General features: G+C 34.9%; 2 protein-coding genes and 1 pseudogene across 3 annotated transcripts; 1 reads left to right on the plus strand and 2 right to left on the minus strand.

The window, feature by feature from the left end:
- LOC132047895 (casparian strip membrane protein 1-like) overlaps positions 1 to 1440 on the minus strand; it is a 3005-nt pseudogene extending 1565 nt beyond the window's left edge.
- A 5393-nt stretch (positions 1441 to 6833) lies between these two features.
- LOC132047071 (uncharacterized) lies at positions 6834 to 12926 on the plus strand. 2 transcript variants are annotated; one of them, XM_059437963.1, is made up of 3 exons: positions 6834 to 7326; positions 8365 to 8949; positions 11801 to 12926. In XM_059437963.1, exons 2-3 carry the CDS (start codon positions 8398 to 8400, stop codon positions 12650 to 12652), a joined length of 1404 nt encoding a protein of 467 aa, XP_059293946.1. In that variant the 5' UTR covers positions 6834 to 7326; positions 8365 to 8397; the 3' UTR covers positions 12653 to 12926. The 2 variants fall into 2 exon arrangements, with proteins under 2 accessions (XP_059293946.1, XP_059293948.1); XM_059437965.1 differs by having other exon boundaries at positions 8450 to 8949.
- A 2845-nt stretch (positions 12927 to 15771) lies between these two features.
- On the minus strand, positions 15772 to 18056 carry LOC132047072 (protein SHORT-ROOT). The gene has a single exon (XM_059437966.1). It carries the CDS (start codon positions 17579 to 17581, stop codon positions 16022 to 16024), a length of 1560 nt encoding a protein of 519 aa, XP_059293949.1. The 5' UTR covers positions 17582 to 18056; the 3' UTR covers positions 15772 to 16021.
- Between the last annotated feature and the right edge of the window lie 4909 nt (positions 18057 to 22965).

The following is a 22965-nucleotide window of genomic DNA, read 5'->3' on the forward strand; positions in this document are numbered from 1 at the left end:
AAAAAAGTTAAAAATTTAAATGTCTTGCCATTTTTTTTTACTCGAACCAGGGTTTGAACCCCGAACCACGAGGTATTTGCGCGAAGGGTAAAAATAAAATGTACACTCAGTAAGGGTGGGAATTAAAAACCACCCTTGAATAGAATCGTGCAAAATGCTACAAAGGAACATACACGTTAATATAATCTTTGAAAATATTAGTTAAGCTTCATAACTTGTTTGTACCTCGTAAAATAAAATCAAGATAAGTGAAAAAACTCACATGTGTCTGACTAAAACTTTGATGATTTGTCTTTCTTGATTCAGGCGATATCCAATCAAATTGGCGGGGACAGTCAAGCCACCATATGCCGATCCACAATTCAAAAATTAATTATTACAAAATAGTATATTATATGATTTGATATACACGTGCAACACACGTGCTGAGGGACTAAAGATAATACTAAAAATGAAAAGCTCCTATCTTTAAGGTTGAATTACGATTTTGCCCCTGCAGTAAATCAAAATGTAATAAAACATCTAATTAAGAGTAATATGTTAATTACAAAAAGATTAAATTACAAGTTTATCAGTTAAATAATTTTTTCTTTATATTGGAATATAAAATTCTTCACACCCTCAAAATTCTATGAATCCAAATCCGTATTTAATGGTTCCCCAAAACGTTTCTTACCATAGTTATGTTTATTTGACCTCTTAAATGATTCCTTCACTAATAATAGAGCAATTCTAATAGATGCTAAACAGGTCAGTGTAGCAACTGAGTGTCTTCTGTTTGGGTATGCTGAAAGTCCTCTCCATTAATTAATTCAATGCACCTGAAATTAACATTTAATAGAAGTTTTTTATGAAGGGTAAATTAAGAAATGCTGTAGATCTTTTCACATTTCAACCTCATTTGTTTTATCCTTTGAGCTTCCACCTGTAATTAGTACTAATAATTATCTATAATCTTTCATATCTTTCTTGTACTATATAAAGGTTTATAACAAAAGTGGTAAATCACTAATTCTCTTCTTTCCGTAAATATGGATTTTGCTCAATACTATCTCAACAGGTACATTTTTTTTTCTTTCCTATTTAAGAGCTTATATATAGGGTAACATGTAATATGATATGAATTTTCTTTTGAACTATTGGACATAATTTATAATTTTTTATTTAAATTTTTACATGAGTTCTTATCCAGATTATATGGTACAAAAATTAGTAGTATATTATGAGTTGTTTGAAATTTTATATCCAGATTATAGGTTTTCTTTGCGAATTGATGTTCATATATTAAGAACAATTTAGAAACAAACAGTTCAAGAATGCTTATGCTTCACCAGAAAAGCAACTGGAATTAAAAACTTTCAATACCTACTTCTTTTTTGGAAAACTGAAAAACAATATCTTGACACTTGCGTTATGCTTATTAAACCTTAAACAATTCATAATTTTAACTCTCTTTTATTGGTTATGAAAAGCTAAACTGATAATTTAATTTCAGTCAATTAGAGTAATTTTTTTAATCCTAATATTAAAGGTGATATATTGATTTTTGTTTTCACGAGCCTGTTATGACATCCCCCTACGCACACATATGAAAACAAGAAAAATTACACAAAGAAGCTAAGTTAGAGAAGAGATTATTTCTGCGTTTTAGTTTGTATTTAGTTTAATTAGTTGAGGAATTGTTTCAGGTTAGTGTTTTGGTTCAATTTCAACATTTTGATTTGTTTTGATAATTCTTCAAGTTTAAATTACCGAGAAATTTATGTAAATAATATTATATGATGCTCAAATACATAGTTGTCAAATTAACTGGAAAGAACTCTTAAAGTTGCACATGCCATATTAGAGAAGATTTGTGCTTTTAGAAGAAAATTTAGCAATCAATTGCATATATTAACATTTAGAAAATTCAAAGTTTAAACAGTAAAAAAAAGGGATAAATAAAGAAAGAGGTAATGAAGAAAAGTCATTTTTCTAGGTTTAGAATCAACCTTAATATTTGATATATTAGAATAATTGTTACTCATTACTTACATGTTTTTAATATTATTTATACTATTTTTAAAATATGTATAAATTGATATGAAACATACATACAACGTGTTATATCCCGTAATTTGTACATTGGGATAATGACAAGACTATGTGACAAGTTAAGGACAAGACATTTTTTATCGGGATACGAAGTAGAGACTTTTAACACGATTTTGTTTTAAGGCGGGCCACGGGCCACACATACATTATATAAAAGAAGTTAATCATCTTCATCACATTTTTATTGGCGTAGAAAACCGGGCTATTAAGGAAAATTTGGGGTTAAAGTTAATTTATGAAAGAATTGACATTTCATAATCGTACAAATAAGAAGCCGCCCACACACAACCGACATCCTATACCCGGCACGTCATTCCCTAACATGTAGGTGGGCCATGGGCCACATCTTCGTAGATACATTATATAAGTAGCTAAAAGATGACAAATTAATCATACTCGGAAACGCAGACATACCTCCCATTCCATACACACCGGCCTCATACGTACAAAATTCAAGATTTTACAATCAGGAGAAAACACAAGGGACCGTTCGGCCATAACACGAAATTGATGATCATGAATAAAGTGATCAAAAAATATTTATCCACGATTCCCCATACCTCTGCAATTCAACCAATTGGAAGGTCTAATAATTAACGTGGTGTAGTTGTTGAAACATATAGCTGAAGTCGCATATTCTTGCAAGGCTCAATCTGGCCCTCGAGTGAAGAACCAAGTGGGAAAGGTAAGGTTCAATCTTATTTTTCATGTGTTATGGATGGTTTGTACATGTTGTGGTATGTGGAAATGGTTGTTGGTATTGTTGTTGAAGATTTGGCCGAGTTGAATTCTCGGGGATGTTGAGTTTATTTCAGGGGACAATGTTTTAGCCAAAGATTTGTAAATAAAGCGATATACCTAGCTTGGAATTGAATTCTTAAGTGCTTATGGCTAATGGTAGTACTTAATGATGTTGTTGTAGATCTTGGGAAGCCGAGACTTAGGTTTGGATTAGCTTAGGAAGCGGACGAGGTATGTAAAGGACTTACTCGTTCTTTCTTTGGTCATGTCTTAGACGTAAGTAAGATATGACATGATATGTGCCTTACAGGGTGACTCCGTTCAACATCTTAATCCGTTAAGCATGTTTACGATTCTTAACAACTCCTTACTTCTTAATGTTGGCATTCTTAATGTAGTAGAAATATGGTCCTTAAGTCTTATGTATGATTGGATTCCATTCAAATGCCATTAAACCCGAAATCACCAATTTCCAAAGAATTTTTTTGTTCGTAAAAGATTCTATGTCTAATAATAATAAAAAATGTAACTTTCATAGACGGAGCCGGATTGCTTTGATATGTTCGCAAATTCATTCTATAATGAATATTGCCGTAACTTTCAACATACGTGCGGGCTCGGATTGGCTCGATATATGTTTATGATCCATCAAACACACACACGAGCATACGCTATGTGACATGTTTCGTAATGATATTCACAAGCGTTTAAAGTGTGACTCTCTTCCATGATTCGGGTACTCGAGCGTTGATTTGTTCCATCAACCATTCCATGTCGATTTGTGTGGCCTTCTAATTGATAGAAAACGGAGTCAACAAAAGATGATTTGTGTGCGTATGGTTTCTCTCTCTCACTCTCTTATGCTCGTGCGAGCTTGTTATTACACACGCCCCTCTTTTTCCTTTCTTTTTCTCTTCTTTTCGTCCCGGACGGGGCCATTTTGTATTCGTGCAACTCCCCTTTTTGCCCTGCATTAATATCACACGTCATATTTTCCAATAGAGGGCGGGAGAAAACCGCGTTATATGATATGATGATGCGCCCACAAGCCATTCCTACCATGGATGACGAGCTAAGTATGATAAAATATTTTCGTGATGGAACATGATCTCGTTTGTACGCGAGTCCGCCGCTAGTGAAGAACCAAGCGGGTGGTGTGTATATATATATATATATATATATACATATGATGACATGATGGCATGATGACATGATGACATGATGATTTGATTACGCGTCCCTCGGCTGGAATTGAGGCTTATGGGGCAACGTTATATGTACATGGATATGATGATTTTATCTCATTCCCTCATGTTTAGACGTAAGGGGCACGTATATCCATGCATATGTACAAGATGATTATCTAATTATGTTTCTAAGTTCCATAATGTTGATCGTTATATTGACGAGGCATGATTTATGTTTCGGTGGCAAGCCTTATGTTCGCAAACGTTCTAATACTAACTTATTTCGGTATGATTAACATTGTTTGTCCCCGATATGTGACATGTTTCAGAATGAGACGTTTTATCTTTGTTCACTCATATCGAGTCGTCTTGGCTGTTTCTCACTTTCTTCGAGCAGGAAACGCGTTTTTATGCCAGCGCGGTGTATACGGATTAGAAGAAAGATGTTCCGGAGGATACGGATTGGCGAGATCGAATTGATCCTCTGAGTCTTCTGAGTCGAGTTATATATATATATATGGTATCTTGGGGTATGTTAGAGACTTTGACGGAAACCGCGTCCCTATATATAATGTATCGGTTTGTAAGCGGCTGCAGCATATGGCGCATGTATCAATTATGCAAGTTATAATGAAGAGTTTCATATGTTCTGATTTTCCTCGATTTGAGACGGACGAAAAGCGTGTTTTTTTGAAAAGTTTACAATGTGCTCTCATTTCATGGTTTAAGGGCGATGTGATTATGAGTCATATACGAGAGTTAATGCGGATTATTTGTATCATTATGCATTATATATGTAAGGGTCGGGTGCGTCGTACACATCGAAAATTGGAGTGTGACACGGCACGCGTGTCTGCGCTAGTAAAAAAATAACTACAAGTATCCCTTCACAAAAAGTAAATTTATTACAGTAATTTATTACAGTTGATAAAGTAGTCGGATAGTAGAAATTATTTACAGGATCTGTGAATATTAGTTAAATCTAGGCAAAAGACATAGATTGACCCCTTAACTATACCCCAAAAGTCGATATCACACTTAAACTTTACTAGTGACCTATAACACACCTAATATATAAAAAAAGTGATATTATTTACCCCTGACGCACATATAACCAGTCTCAGGTGTGGAAGTGTTCCACCATGCAGCGTTATTTATTCTTTCACATTTTTTTTTTATTCTTTCACAATTTTTTTTACTTTATTCACAAAATTAAAGTAAAAAATGATTTTAAATTTTAACAAAAAGCGATTTTCCATCTTCTTCATTTCACCCTCCCCCCCCCCCAACCCAACCCACCATCTTCTCCACCTTCGCGCCACCCCACCCCAAATCCTTCACGCCACTGAGCACCACTACAATTTGAGGACTACCAACACGAGAAAAGTCACGATACCATTACCATCAATTTCATCTACCATCACCTCCAATGATTTCAATAGCCACCACCAAAATCAAAATACCACTATCAATTCCTCTTTACCGTTCCCCACCAACCCATCACCATAAATCACAATAGAAAGTCACCATTGATTTGAGAGCGAAGACATTCATCTTTCATTTGCACTTTTATTTTTTTATTTTTCTTTTCAGTTATTTTGGTCCCTAAAAAATTCTTGAATTTTGATTTGGAATATTCCTCTGAAAAATTATAATGAAGGAGATAATGGATATGATAGGAAAAATGGAGGAAATCAGGGGGAGGAGAGAAGATAGGAAAGAAAAAGGGAGTGCGGATGAAGAAGAAAGGTGGAAGGGATTGCAATAAAAAAAAAATATAGTGGAAAGATACTGGTCATTATGAAGAAAAATGAAGGAAGAACGCGGGTGGGTGGGTGAGTATGGAGGAGAAAGGGACGGGTGGGGCGTGGGGGTGGGATTAAAAAAATATAAAATTTGGTATTAAAAAAAGGAAAAATAAATTAATTTTAATCAAAACGCACCTATTTTTTAATTATTTTTACATTTTATGTCACACCAGCTCTTAGAGAGCAAATAATATCACTTTTTTATATATTAAGTATGTAATAGATCACTGATAAAGTTTAAATATGATATCGACTTTTGGAGTTTAATTAAGGGTCAGTATATGTCTTTTGCCTTGAATCTATTTCCTAAAACATACATGAGGATTGATGACAAATGCATAATTGAAAACCTCGTTGACCGAAGAAACTAGGGACACCTGATGTTGGTTGGCTACCTCGCAGCAGTTCTATTTCTTATGTTAAACAGTTGGTGCATTCATGATTCAACCAACTTCCAGAAATTATTAAAAAAATGATCCAAGTCTACGCATAATATAGCAGTAAATACGTGTCTTGAAAATAAAGGAACACATATAAGTATTAGGTAATGGCACAAAGTCATTGATTTACAGCCTTAACTGGGGATGGCAATATTTGCCCACAAAGAAACTAGAGAAAGTAGAGGTTGAAAAAGATCACGTGAAAACATTACTAAATGAATTGAATGCTTTTAAATATTTTGACACACACACACCCAACAGTCATCAGTTAGCCATTGGCTATCTACTCAACGTGGATCATCTTAAACAGCAACAAGCATGTTACTATTAATAAATCTAATATCCCACCCCACATAACTACTTCATTTTTCTCAAATGGGGCAAATTTAATTGTGTTCATTAAAAAATCATCTTTACTTCCCTTAAATTTAAACATGAAATCATATAGTTCTCAATCTGGATCACACCTTGGGTGCGCAAGGCAACACCATAATTTATTAGTTCTCCTAAAGTGGAGAATTTAATAATTATTAGCATAGATATAAACGTGTTGGCAGTGGTGATACAAGTAAAGTTAATCATAAACATATAATGAAACAATAATTAAGTACTTAATCCTCCATTAGACAGCTAATGGTCGAAAACCCACAAAAAGAACCCTTCAGCTAAGAATCAAAGAATTTCCATCATTGTAACCCTTCGAGAAAGTGCTCTAGAGAGAGAGAGAGAGACATCGTCACAGTGAAGAGAAGTAAAATAGAAAGGTGGAATTTGGAGGGGCCAAGGAAGGATCTTTAGTCTGAAGTTATCATCATAATCATAATTATCATTCCAAGATCCAATAAACTACTTACTCAACCTTTTCCTAGTCATTAACCCTTATCTTCCCCTACATTTTGGGTATGTTGGGGCAAGATTTTACTGAAATTAAATACCCAAATTAACCTTTAACAGCTAGTCAAGCAGCTGATCTTAAGGAAATTCATATGCAAAGAAGTTGATTATTAGCTGAACTGTATCGCTCACATATGTCTAGATATTTCGTTCAATTTTCTGGTAAGTTTTTTTTGCCTCAGTAGAATTTGATTCTTACAGTTCCCCCTTTGCCTTTTTCTTCTACTTCAATTAGTAAGCTCTTTCAACTGGCTTTCACATTTTGTTAAGAGTTTGTGGGATTCTTGCTAATTGGTAAGTCTTTGTGGATCTTGAGCTGATCAATTTAGCCTATCGATGTCTCTGCTGAAACTTATGCTCTCAGTTAATTATTCCTTTAGGCATCTATGTCAAATGATAATCAAGATCATAGAGGGATGCAAGTGCATCGTAACATAAAATCTTTGCATTTTTGTTTTTTTTTTTTTTAGTTTTTTTTTGTGTGTGTGATAAAGTTGCAATCTTTGTATTGATATTGAGATGTACATACTGTTCAAATACATTTTAGCAGCAGTGGTTGAGGTTGGAACTTAAGTTGAGACCAATTTCCACTCTCACAAACTGAAAAAAAGAAGCAAAGTTTAGTAGGGACTAGGGATATTGGCCTCTATTTTATAGAGCGCCTACCCATCACAGGCTTATAGGTGAAATTGGTCTCAACTCATCTATATGCAATTTTGGATTAAAGCCTTATGTTTTATTTACAACTTGGAGCATGCCCTTATCCTTTCAGGCTATAGTCAATGGAAAATTGAATTCTGAAAATCTAAAAGAATTTCCTATTACTTGCGATTAACAAGTCGCCCGTGCTCACTGATAAATATGCTCTATTTGTTTGTAGCTGTTGTTAGTGCTCAAGAAATCCACTACATTGATTGAATTGCTGTTCAAACAATTGATTATGCATGTATGACATTGTCAGCAGTTAATGCTAACAGAGTCTTAAACTTCGGAAACTTGATTTTAGACATTTTTAATGCCTGTTTGTACAAGTTACGCAATTTCATTTATTTACAAAATATTTACCTTTTCTTAGAGATATGAGTGGGTACATGCAAATGCAAACACATATTTTCTCTATATGCTCTGCATATATATTTTCTTTTTTGTGGTTGTGACTGTAGTTCTGGATCTCCATTGGTTTGATTTTCTTTACTGCAGCATTATCTTCAAGATAAAAAAAAAAGGAACAAAATGAGGTTCAAGAACAAATCCAGGAACCCAACCACTTTACGTTGCAATGCAGGACGCAGATGCTCATTTTCAGTTCTCGTATGGAGCCTAGTCGGTTGCCTTCTTTTACTTAATCTATACTGCTTTATTAGCCAAAAAGATACACACCATGGAGAGTCACACTTACGTATGAACCAGCACTCATACTTTCGTGAGCTTGAAGAGGTTGAGGAGGAAAATATACAGATGCCACCACCAAGGAAGCGATCCCCACGTGCTGTCAAACGAAAGCCTAAGGTGCCAACCACCTTGATTGAAGAATTTCTTGATGAGTCTTCCCAGCTAAGGCATGTTTTTTTCCCTGGTCAAAGAACTGCTATAGATCCTCGGAAGATTTTTGAAAATGATACCTATTATTATTACCCTGGAAGAATGTGGTTGGATACTGAGGGAAACCCTATACAAGCTCATGGGGGAGGCATTCTATACGATCAGAGGACAAAAATGTATTATTGGTATGGAGAATATAAAGATGGGCCAACATATCATGCTCACAAAAAAGGAGCAGCACGAGTAAGTTCTGGATTTCATGCATTTTTATAGGTGAATAACTTATGTTACAGTTTTCTCTTTACTTAAACTGTCATTCTGTGTCTTGTAACATATGGAATTTGTGCCCCTCTTCTCTTCTCTAGAAGTGCATATACATGTGAACTAGTGGATGCATCTTGTTTATTTTCTACATTGAACTAGGTAATGCTTTTGTATAACGTGGTTGCTTATTTCAGCTTTTCGATCTCCTTTCTTTTGTTCCTATTAGTTCATATTTGTACTCAGCTGTTGGGAAAGACTACTTTCAATATGATGCAGGGTAGATGATGAAGATTGTGGATTAGATTCCAAGTATAAATAGAAATATCATACTTGAATCAACAATGCTGAAAATGTGAAGGAAAAAAAGTGACCTTCTATCTCTCCTATAACTATCCTTTTTAATAGAAAGAAACATGGCCTTGTGTTGCTCTTGGTCTTTCTTGACATACTAGAGAACGTTGGAAGTTACATCTGAAATCTTTTATTTTTGAAAACTGGTAATTTGAAGTTACTTCTGAAATCTGAAATCTTATTATACTCGAACAATGGCCTTCTCCTCGTTCCTATTAGTTAATGATAGGTTTGGCATGCTTTGAACATGACTAGCATCTTTTGCCCCTTTCTCACTGTATTTCATTCCTTGGGTTCAACTCTTTTCTTTTAATTAATAATGAAAGATTCCTACATAGAGCATATCAGTGCATACTGCTGTGCGCTGTTAACAAGAAGTTGTGCGTGCTTTCTGCTCTTGGCTTGTTACTCTAGACTAGATTATGAACTCCTGGTTGGATTTGCCAAGAATGAACTGATGACTATAACAAATAAAGAATGAAATAGCCTGTATCTTATTCTGTGACTTCCCACCGTGCTAAAAAATAAAAATAAATTAGTAGGATTGGCCCCATTGCAATTTTAAGTGGATTGAGAATTTGAGATAGCATCAATCCTAGCACAAAACAAATTTGGACTGCTAATTAGTAGGACAGGCGATACCTGATAGTGAAACAGGAAGGCCAATGCGTCCAAACATGTGGACCATGCCTAGTGGACCCATCGCAGGACCCTAGGCCAAGAATTTCAAGGAAGCAATCACTACTTTAGTTAAAAAATGCTACAAAGATGGGTGTTCATGGAGGGAGGAAGACCCAAAGGCTAGTCACCTTGGTTCAAGCCAATTTGGGAGAAACTTCAATACTATCACAGTGGAATTCTGAAGTCATAGAGTAGGACGACCGCATATGGGATGGTCTGGCCTCCGTTGTAAACTCTTTGGAGTTCTCTTTGAGCTAAATCTGGCCACACATCATAGGTTTTGTCCGCACGTACGCGCTCGCACACACTTCGCAACTATTTGGAGTTTGACAGTTAGAAGAACCTGCAAGGCGTACTGCACATCCCCTTCCAGCAACACATTTTATTAAGTTGTATTTTCAAGGCTGAAAACTTGTTATTTCTTAATGGGTCCATTCTTAGAGTTAACATAGATTATAAATACGGAGTAGTTAATTATTTGTGTTGAACCTCATATTACTGAAGTTATTGTTTGTGAGGAAAGGTTATCTTCATATTTTCTCTCTTCAGACACCATTGGAGGCTAGTCAAGGTTTGAATACTTGTTAGTTTTCAATTAAAGCTTTGATACTTTGGTTCTCTCGATTAAATTCCTACATTTGTCGATGTTTTCTTTGCATGTGTTATGTTTCAATTGTAACCAAATTAGGTCAATTCTCCTTCAACCCTTTTCATTTCTTCAATAAATTCTTGTGGTTCAATTGAGGATTGAAGTTCCCATACTTTCCTCCCTTCATATTATTCCTCCATAGACCGCACCTATAGGGAAGTGTAACACTTTTAGCCCTACATTCCCCTTCCAAGATCCCATATTTCTGTGATCACCTCTCTCCAAAAAGCATTCTTCTCAATCCCAAATCTCCATAACCACCTTGCACCAAAGCCTTGTTAAGAACCTTCAAATCTTTATTCCCAAGTCTATCCCGATACTTTGGTCGTGACAATTTCCCACTTTATTAAGTGATACTTCCTCTCCCCACTTTGATGAATCCCATAGAAAATTCCTTTGATGTTTTTCCAACTTTCCTGTAATACTAACTGGAGTGTGTAACAAAGACATGAAATATGTGTGGATGCTCATAGTTTACTCTTTTGGATAAGTATCTCATTTTCCAACCTGCCAGGTTCCTTTTTCTCCTCTCTAACACTGAGTTCCACGCCCTTTGGCCCAAAAGATAAATGATACCAAAAAGTTCTCTTTAATTCTGTGGACTTCTCTCATTGCCTGGAAATAACTTCATATTCCTTTCTTAAATCTTACCTTATCAAAAAAAAGAACTTCATATTCCTTTCATTCCTTATAGTCCAAAAGTGGCACAGGAGAGGCTAGTTTTCTTAGCTACTTTCCGCTGGTCCCTAGCTTTCTTAATCCTTACCCATCAACTTCACAGAACCTCTAGCATTATCTTCAGGGTACCCAATCAAAGTCCAATGAGGAGAACACTATTGCCAAAGCCGTGAGGCTACTCGACATCGTAAAGTTAAATGATCAGCAACCTCCTGTTACTCCTTACACAGACAACACCAACTACCAGTATTCAATTTTCACTTTCCAAGGTTGTTTTGAGGTAAGAATTGCATCCGGGCTGACCCTGTATAGATTATGAGGCTTTTCAAGGTTCCCAGATTGTTGATCACTTGTCCATTATCTAGATTGGTTTTGCTGTCTTGGCAAAAGATTTGAGATTTATTCGTCATCTGGGAATTAGTTTTAGCAATAACTTTTCAGCTTTTCATCCCTCTTCTTTCTTCCTTTCAGGTCGATGTTATAGGTGTTGGTTGCTATTCATCTAAAGATTTGTGGACGTGGAAAAATGAAGGCATTGTTTTGGCAGCAGAAGAAAATAATGAGACACATGATTTGTATAAATTAAATGTGCTGGAGAGGCCAAAAGTAATTTACAATGAGAAGACAGGTAAATATGTAATGTGGATGCATATTGATGATACAAACTACACGAAAGCTTCGGTTGGCATTGCCTCTAGCGATTTCCCCACTGGTCCCTTCGATTATCTGTACAGTAAACGGCCCCACGGATATGAAAGCAGGGACATGACACTCTTCAAAGATGAGGATGGTATAGCATATCTCGTCTACTCCTCGGAGGACAACAGTGAGCTTCATATTGGTCCACTAAACGAAGATTACATAGACGTGACCCAATCCATGAGACGGGTTCTTGTTGGACAACACAGGGAAGCCCCAGCTTTGTTCAAACATGAAGGGACATATTACATGATCACTTCGGGCTGCACTGGTTGGGCTCCGAACGAGGCTTTGGCCCATGCAGCTGAATCAATTATGGGCCCATGGGAGACCATTGGAAATCCATGCATCGGTGGGAACAAAGTTTTTAGAGAAACAACATTCTTTGCTCAGAGCACATTTGTGCTTCCTTTGCCTGAGCTACATGGTTCCTTTATTTTTATGGCAGATAGGTGGAATCCAGCTGACTTGAGGGATTCAAGGTATGTGTGGTTACCTTTAAGAGTGGCAGGGCCAGTAGACCAGCCTCTTGAGTACAATTTTGGTTTCCCCTTATGGTCCAGAGTGTCTGTTTATTGGCATAAAAGATGGAGACTTCCTTATAGGTGGCAGGAAATAAAGTGAGTTAAGAGGAATAGGGAATCATTTGTACAATATATTTTGCAATTTTTTGGTTTTCTAAAAATTTACCATAGTGTATCACTGTATCGTAGTAGTATATTTTTTTACTTGCTCACTTTAAAGATTAACCAGTTCCATGCAGAATAACAATAGATGTAAATTTTTTAGATTTTGAACGGCTGTGTCCAATTCTTATCCTAGGCTATTGGACCGTAATAATGTAATTCTTGAGTTACCATGACTGGGGTCTGGGGAAATAATAGGTCTACTTACAACGTACGTTTGTTTAAGAGCTGTGTTGGATTCAAACTTACGAACGTACCGTTTGTTTACAATGAAGATTAATTTAAATTTGTTGGAGATGAGATGACATTAGAGAGATTTCTTTGCAGAAACCAAGAACTACTCCAGAAGTAAGATTTATATGGTCTTTGATTTTTCTATTTGGTTGATTTTTCCCCTCAAAATATTCAAAAATAAATTCTACAGTTTTGAAACTAACCTACAGAATTGGTAAGCTTCAAAAAGATTAAAATGATGGGTGGTAAATTGCAGGTCAAACGCTTGCTTAGTAAATTAAATTCTTGCTGCTTTCTACGGATTGAGTGAACAATCTTTTTATTCCTTTTATTTGTCCTACTATCCACAACCAATGTTTCCTCTTATCTTTTTATTTCATGATTTCGTTTATGTTATGCTGAAACAGTTTAAGAAGCCAAGTGATTGCCTTTTAACAAAAACAAAGTACGTACTAAAGGAAAAGATAGAACATAATCCTTAATTAGAAGCTTTGTTTATCATTGTACTTTGTCTCCAAGAAAATGGTACCCTCATCACTGAAAAATAATACCGGAAAAGACAAAAATATCCTTTGAATTTTATTCCCGGAAACGACTTGTATCCATGAGTAGTTGAGCAGTCGCTGTCTATTGAATTAATTATTAACCATCCATTTTTTGGGTAATATATCACTTTCACATCTTGCAGCACTGCAATTACATAATAATAAATCATACAATAAACAGGAGGATAATATAAAGAGTCCCCTCCATCAGATGCCTAATAGACTCAACATTTTTCACACTTTTTCTTTTAAACAATGTATATAAGCTAATTAAATTCCTTTCTGTAATACGGGTGACAAGGATCGATCAACCTTCTTCGGGCGGTGGCCAATTGCCTGATTTACACAAATATATCTCTTAAGGTCACTATTTAGATTTTATATCCCTATTTTTAAAAGTTCACAAATATAATCTTTGAAAAATTACCTTCTGACAATGTTAGAATCGAGTCTAATGTTTGCTTATATATTTCTCAACTTTATCGATAAAATATTAGACTGTCATCTAACATTTGCGATAACTTATAAATTTTGATCATAGTCTAACGTTTCCTCATATAATTTTCCATTGCTTAAAAAAAAATTAGACAATATAATCTAAAAGGTTCAAAAATTGTAAAAAAAGAAAAATAATAAAGTCATTTACTAAATAATTTTCCCAAATGGACAACCGACGAGACCAACTATTTTGGTCATCATAGCAAAGTCTTGGTCAATTTTCGATCACCATAATAGATAAAACCGGGGCTCCTTTATGCAATAAAGACAATCAAATAAACCAATCATAGACAAAACACTAATAAATGAGGCCATGCTTTTGGTAATCATATATAAAGAAAGCCCCCCTAAATGAAGAAGATGAAGATCTTACGTAATTTTAAAAAAGCAAGAGAAAAAAGGTGAAAAGGAAGTGAATATTGTTAACGTGGAGGGGGGGCAGGTCTCATCAAAAGTAGTTCCCCCCCACTTCCCACTACTATTAGAAAAGTTTACTGAATGTCTGTTTGTTGTTTGCTTTCTCTCTTTTAGTGGGCCTAAACTCAAAAGCAGTCATCCACTTCAGAGGCCTGAGTTTATTTTACTGATGTGGAAGGTTGGCCTTCAAGTGGGCTAAAGCAACTTCTTCTCCCCATTAAAGTATGGAGAAAAAAGGAAAAATGAATAGGAAATAGAATATGAAAGAGACCCATATCTACATAGCGTGCAGGCCACTTATATATAATCCCATTTTATATAATTATATTATTTATTATACCACTAAAGATTAAACACCTTTTGTTTTCCCAAACATGGTTCCTAAACTTAATGGCCGTCCTAAGATTCTATGGTCCCAACCAAAGATAACGATCCCTTCTTTGCCCACTCTATTCACTCAAACTCCACCCTACTACTCCTCCTTTGATTCCTTCAAGTACCCTATGATCATTTTTCGTTTTGTCTCAATTTTTTTTTTTTTTAAATAACGCTGATATCCAGATCAGTTTGTTGACGCCTCAACTATTCCATTACTTACATGCTAACTCTCACAACAATTGTACAATTTAGAAAAATAAGAAGAAATAACCTAATGTGTTTTGCCTCTGCCGAAATTTGAACATCAACCCTTGTGGTTCTCCTCCCACTTCATTAATCACTTGGCTAACCCTGTCCCAATTATTTCTTATTTTAAAGATCATCAAACATCTCTGCTTATATCATTCCATCAAGACGCAAATTTAGACCAAACACATGGAAAAGTTTAATATGCTGGCTACTGAGTTTCGTTAAGATCAAATATGTACTTGATATTTTACTTTTAACTGTTTGTCTTGTTGTTCTCCTACTAACCATAAAGACAATAGAATCCAGATGGAGTACTTTTGTGCGTTACTCTTTAACAATATTGGCATTTTGTCAATCATCTATGATATGACTAACGGATGTATTAGCAAGAAAGACATAAATTTGGTTTGGATTATACTAACCAACTCCTCACAGAAGGCATTACCACTTAATTACCTATAAATATCATTGTAATCAACAGCATTCAAAAGGATTTTAAGTTATTTACACGTACAAAATGATAAGTGAAATTTAACTAGGATTTAAATATTATGGACGTACAAAGAATCAATATAATTTAGCAACATGTTATGACAAATTATTTATTTTATTTTATGAGTTATCAAATCATGTTTGTTAAAAAAAGTTACCTGGTATCACAGCTAACTTAAGCAACTTGAATAGACTAAAAATAGTGAAGTATTACAGAGTCATAATGCACATAACTTGAACTCAATTGGAAAACCAAATTTACTATTCTTGAATGCCGAAATCAATCACCAATGTTAACAAAAGGTTAATCATATCCGAGAGAATTAGTATGTTACTACTAATTAAATCTCAAAATTTCTATTCAAATCATTTAAAATAAAAAAAGCCAAAGGTACCTTTCTTGACTCCATATCCACTCCAAACAAATCCACTAACTAAAGTGAGAGAGCAAAGAGAGGGATCTCGATGGTGACTCACCGCCAATTTGGTCTAATTTAAGGCTTCCATGCACTGGCCCACACCACTGGTTCTTCCTTCCATGACAAGAATATGCCGATGGAATCTCCACCACACTGTGTCATTGACCACCCTTCTTTATACCTTCTCAATAAAGCCCTCACATCATCACAAACTTCATCACTATATAAAAAAGGACTAAACCCTCCTGCATGCATACGATGTGACCATTTTGCCCCTGTTTCCCGCCTCTCCATTGACTCTGATGGAGGGCATGCAAGTAAATCAACAATCGACCTTCCAGCTTGTCGCTCTAGCATCAAACGTTCGTTACTTGTTTTCGAAAAACTCTCGTCTAATGATTCAAAATAAACCCTAATCCATTTCAAACATTCTTGAAAACCTTTGACAAAATCGAAACCATCAACTCCAACATCAAGATCAGCTTCTTCTTCAACAATGGTCACAATCCTAGGTTGTAGCCTCCTAAACAATGATATCAAATAGTCCCTTCTATTGCCAGCTGGCGTAACCGAATGTAACGCACCAATACAATTAATTGCTAGTGCTTCATCTTCTTTAATATCTAACGCGCCAATATCCAATTCAGATAAATTTCCCATATGGTGTATGACATTAAACTTAAACGGCACGCCCATAAGCCTAGCAAATTTTTCCATTCTGTTACCAATTTCCTTCATCACTTTTTGCACGGACGCTGCTCCTTCGGTGGCGCTGCTGGAGGCAACCACCGTGGTGAGGCGGAGATGAGGTGTTTCGTCGGTGCGAGTAGCAAGTGCTTCTAGCAAAGTAGGCCATTGAGTACAATAAGTGTTGCTAATATCAATTATATGCAACTTGCTCTCACCTTCTAAAGCTTCCATAATTGCACCATTGGACGCAACGTGACCAAAAGTTGTCCAAGGGCTAACTTCCTGGAATTTCAAAACCAACTTCCTCGTTGACTCGAACGAACATGTTTTATCCGAAGCAGACAACAACGTCCGATAACAACGTTCACCAGAATCCGTCATGCGGCTAAACAAAGCTTGAAGAAAATAAGAAGCCATTTTTTGTTCAGTGTCACCATAAGGCGAACTCAGCTCATTCAACATCCACATGAGCTGTTGGACGCGTGTGCTGTTCTTATCGGCTATCGCACGGGAAGTTTCTAGAAGGATATCCGTTGCCCATTTTCCGGAAAATGAGGAAGCAAATTCGACGTTCAAGTCACGTGCTGGAGAGAACTGATGATCATAGTGATGATGAGAAGATTGTTGTGTTGGGGTACTGCTAGTGGTTGTTGGTGTGGGAGTGTTAGAAATTTGTTGGTACTGATTGTAACTTGGAGGAGGGTAGTTGTGTTTAGAAGAAGAAGAAGAGAAATCATCTTCATCCATGAAAAAGTTGAAGCATTCTTCGTCTTGATCTTGATGGTGAGGATTGTAATTGTAAGAACTGTAGGTAGTGTTTTGTACTTTGTTAGAAGATCTAGAACTGCTTGAAGTTCTGCTAGAGTTAAAGGACTGATCAGATTGTTGTTGGTGTTGGATTTGTTGTTGTTGTTGAAGGGTAACTAATCTAAACAAAGTATCCATTTGCCTCCCACATCAAAGTTAAAAGAATAAATGTTTACTAGTACAACCTTTTAGTGATTCTGTTGGATGGTTCACAAAGCAAAAGATGATCAAGTGGAGTTGTTGGAGGAAAGAGTGGGAGGAATTAAAAGCATATCTCCAACTTGGATTGTAGCAGCTTGAGCCTATTTACATAATTAAAGAAAGAGAGAATAGTGGGCATAGAATAAAAAGTGGAGTAAAAATTTCACTTTGCTTTTTCTTTTTTATCGAGGCGCCCGTTGATAAGAAGGGAATAATAAGAATGAAATGGGGATTTGGTTGCTATTCTTTAATCTTTCCTAGTCATTCTTCTAGGGAAGTCATTCAAACGACTGAAAATAGTTTATTTGGTCATGGAGATATAGAAATTGTCTGACAAAAGATATAGATAGTGCTATGTATAATAATAGAGAAATACAAAAAGTCGAGACCAAGAAAGAGCTTAGGAGATTAGCTTTTTATTATTTTTGATACACATAGAAAAGAGGTAGAAGCTTGAGTATATGTGAGTGGGAGTAGGCGTGACAAATAAAATGAGGTTATTGAGGGGAAAGAGAGAAAGAGACATGAGAAAAGCTGCCGGCGTGCATCATACTGATGATTCAAGAATTCATGATCATTATTCATTATCAAACCCACCACCACACAAAACGTCCCATTATTATTTCACATTCTTTTGCCTCCTAATCCATCTTCAAAGCCTGCCAAAAGAACAGCAACAATAAAAAGATGAAAATTCGATACCTTTTTTTTTTTGACTTTTCTTATACTTCTACAAAAACCAATACAATATGGTACATCATTGGAATATCACTTTAGTGTGAGTATCAACTTTGAATGCAATATTAATACTGGACAATTAACATAAATCCAGGGCATGCTCCTAAACTTTTCTCCCACCCCCATAACATATCCATCATCACAACTAGATCTAGTACTAACTAGGCCATTTTCCTAGATTATATTTCTGCCGCGCCTTCTTGTGACAATGGAACTTGCTTAATCCTTATCGAAGGCCAAAAAAATGTATTGGTCACAATATTCAATCCCAATTATTAGTCGTTTTAACAAATTGATTTATTCAAATTATTTAATGTTCTAAAAAAACAAGAAGTCATCTATGGCTTTTTTCTAAACTACCCTTACTGTTTTGTTAATAGAGTATAAATTTAATTAACATGTTTAAGGAGAAGTACAATTAAATATTTTCTATGAAAAAAAATTCCTCAAAAATAAATGATTTTCTTACTTATTTTTTGATGTTTTGCAAGTAAGCAAAAGTATCTTATCAAAATATTTATGTATAATTTATGCAAGCATTATGAGGATGTGACAGTGAGGAATTGGTTTGTGGGGGTAAATGGGATGGGGAGGTGGGGGTGTTGGGGATAAAGAAGAGATGATGAGTGTAGAACGTCAAATATGAAACTTATTTCTCTACGATCACCGGTGAATTCATTTTCTTAATTTAAAAAAAATATTTTTTAAAGGAAAATATAATATGAGAAAATTAAAAAGTATTTTTTTTGACATAATTGAGACACTGCATTAACATGAGTAGTGCTTTTTCAAAAGAGAACTATAGGAGCTTGCGCCCATTCAAATTAAAGGGGAAGGACATAGTAGTTTAATTATCAAAGCAAGCTGTAAAATGAATAAGGTAAAAGATAGTCTTGAATTAAGCTGGCGCTTCGCCCATTTTTGTCACAGTGTACGTGTTATATAATTGCATTAGTATCTAGCTAGTACTCAAAATTGTCATTTACATTCTTGGCTCTATCCTACAATCATTGGAGACTTTTCCTGTTTTGTACTCCTCTTTTCAGAGAATGAGTAGTAGAATTGCTCTACTTACATTTATAGGAAAGAAAGAATATTTGTATTACTCTTTATGATTCAAGTATAAATGAAAATTTATATGCTTTGAGAAAGGGTAGAATGGTCATTGCCATATGCAACACAACCACGTTTGGTTCCAACACAATTTTCCAAGATATATACAGTAATATATTCTCTTTTTGAAAAATAAATTATAGTAAAAGATAATATTCTCTTGGGAACTCTCCCAAGAATTATTTTTCAGCTTTGGGGTTTCAAAATTATAAAATTCAAGTTGTTCCAATATGCTCTTCTTTTCCTTCTGTTAGAATATGTCAAACAGATAGATTGGCCTTTACACATCGACGCTTAATTAACACATAATTATATAAAATAAAACAAAAAGATCGTCAGCAACATAATCCCCACAAGAATTTTTTTAATGTAACTGGAAATGATATGATAATGTCTCTTGTGAATAATTTAGATTGCCGTTGGATTAGTTTAAAAGATGACTACGAAAGATCATTAAACAACTTTTTAACTCAACTTAAGAGGACAATCGCAATTTAGTTCCTTAGTTTATTTTTTAATTGTCTCTACTTTTTGCTTCAATTAATTATCAACACAATATATGTAATGTGTTTGCGTGTTTAATAGGTCAACTTTTCACCAGTATACTCGGTTTCTCTACGTCATCATTTGTCTAACAATTTATGTACTATACCTGTAATACTTAATTAATCTTCTTGCAATGAATGTTTGAAGATGACATACAAAGTACTAACACAAAGTGACTGAAAAATAAGCCACACTTCTAGGAAAAGAAAAAATTAAGGACTAAAAACAAAAATGTAAAGAAAACGTCACTCTTACGAATCAAAGTCAAAATGATTCAACATTTCTTGTATATACATAAAATTACTTTTGACTTTGTACATATAGGGTAATTCTCCGACAAAGAAAAATCGGATAAACCCCTTGCACCCTAACTCCGCTGTACATGACTACGATATACACCTAAATGTCTCCGGTATAGTAAAGGAAATCTTAAGGCGAGTTGATATATAAAAACCTGAAATTATTATCTTGGTGAAGCTTAAAGAAATTAATTTTTTTCTTTAGTTCTTGTTTTCCCTATTGACCCAAGAGTGGGTCGCGTCCAAAGTGGAGGGACTAATTTGTGATGGAGTGAATGCAACCCCACCACTAGTTGACCAGACTGACTTTTTTGTTTTCATGTAATCAAAATCACTGACACAAAAAACGCGCTCGTCAAATCAAAACATTCTCGTCAAGGCTTGCAGTTTACTTAAATTGTGAATACCGCTCAGCATGTAGATCCAAATTTACCTTCACCAACTCTTACATTAGAAGTGGCAAAATCTTCCAGATCTAGGCTAGCAAGTGTAGAATGTCTGGTGATTAGTAGGGATGGAAATGGTACGGTATTTGAAACTTGGGTACGGTAATTTTGATTTGCGATTTTTAAAAATACTATACCATTATCGTATCAAATTAATTCGGTATGGTTCGGTATTTTAAAGTTCGGTTTCGGTATTTTCCCATACGGTAAATCGGTACCATAGTTTGTTCGACTTCGACTTACATATACTCATATCGTGGAGAATTATGACTTCCGCTACTTAAGAAATGTTTCAATTATTATGTGCTAAACACCTTACACATGTAAAAATATTCAAAAGAAAGTACAAGTAATCCCCTTCATAAATCAATTACACAAAATAAACATTTAAATCAAGATAGAGTAGTCAAAGTTCCAACATTTAAACAATTAGTTTTATAATAATACTAGTTTATATATTTGTTGGTATCATAATAGTGAGATATATGAATTGTATATGTAATTATACACTTTGGTATGGTATTCGGTATTTCGGTATTTTCATTATGAATATCGAATACCGTAGCGAATACCAAACTTTCCAAAAATGCATACCAAATACCATAATACCGAAAAATTTCGATTTCGGTATGGTAATCGGTATCTACCATACCATGCCCACCCCTAGTGACTAGTAGGGCTGGATGTAGGTAAAAAGCAGTGGTAGTGTAGACACACCTAGCAGCCGTTTGGAGATGATTTGAAATCATGAGATGAAATCATATTTCGACATGCAATTTGGATTTCTTAAGTTGTATTTTTTCTTATAGACATAAAAACTCTACAAGTTGTGAAAACCATCAAAAAATTTCCAGTTCTTATACAACCTTACCAAATGAGCAAGTCATAGTTCATAATAAAATTAATACGCTACTAGAAGGCCTTTATAAGAAATACAACATCAATTGATCAAACTTTAGTTCAATAAAAAGGAAATTTAACATGAATAGCAATGTAAGTACTCTTTAATATAATTCTCCCACTGTACGAACAATCTCTTCATGCCGAGCATACATTTCCCGATCAGATGACTGAGAAGACGAACCAACATTGTTACATTTAAAAAAATTATGGGTCTTTTTTTATAAAATATAAACTTATGGGTCAATTTTTACATTTAAAATTTTTGAAATCACGATTTGAAATCCTAAATCATGCCTTTTTGGATGATTTGGAATTTCATCTCATGAGATGAAATCGCTTGTCCAAACGCCTACCTAATCTATTAGAACACATTGCCACAAAGAAGAAATTAATAAAATAATTCTTATTTTTTTAATGATTGAAATATGTTCAAAAACTAGACGGTTCGAAATTTAGTGGATAATGAATTTATTCCTTTACTTCACTTGAATATCAGGTTTTAGCTTGCGACAAAATTCAAACTCGCAGCATGCACACCTAACCCATGGTTATCATGTCTTGCGTTCCTGCAATCGAATATATTTAAGCCTTGGACACACTGAGTTTACCTAAACCCAGTACTTTAGATGAGGGGTATAATTTTAATTTTTTTTATAAAATTGTACTAAATAATAGGTCTGAATTTATAATTTTAAGACTTTAATAGGTTCAATGCTAAAAACCTTAAAGCTAAACCAATAAAGTTCGAATTCTGAATCCACCTTGGCCTCGGCGGAAAAATGTATAAAAGAACACACCAACTGGTTAAAATTTCGATCTGCCTTTAGGGAGTTCTTATTTTCTTTTTCTTTTTTTCTTCTTCTTCAATTTCTCTGACTGAAAATATTTTCAAAGGGGGGATGATGAATATTATCTTGAAGTGGAGACTCACCTTTATAATGAAGTGGTCAAAGAAGAGAACGTAGTGAGTAGGCAGGTGCGGGAGCCAATTTTTATTGAAGGGACAAGGGGATCAGCTTTTGTTTTGTTTAAGTAGAAGTCCCACCACTGACTCCCATTAAGAAATGCTTTGTATCAGAGCTCAGTAGTCAGCACCATTGTCCATTGCTGCAGATTCCTAAAAGAAGAAACCCCATTATTAACTGCTCCATTCATGCCGGCTTTAACACATGCGTGTGAAAATGTCATAGGCAGTACTTCCCCTCCACCTTATTTTCTTTCTACTATCAATTACAATGGCTTTGTTACATAATGAATGGAACAATGCTTTTTACAC

Source organism: Lycium ferocissimum, chromosome 2 (genome assembly GCF_029784015.1).
Source record: "Lycium ferocissimum isolate CSIRO_LF1 chromosome 2, AGI_CSIRO_Lferr_CH_V1, whole genome shotgun sequence".
NCBI classification, from domain to species: domain Eukaryota; kingdom Viridiplantae; phylum Streptophyta; class Magnoliopsida; order Solanales; family Solanaceae; genus Lycium; species Lycium ferocissimum.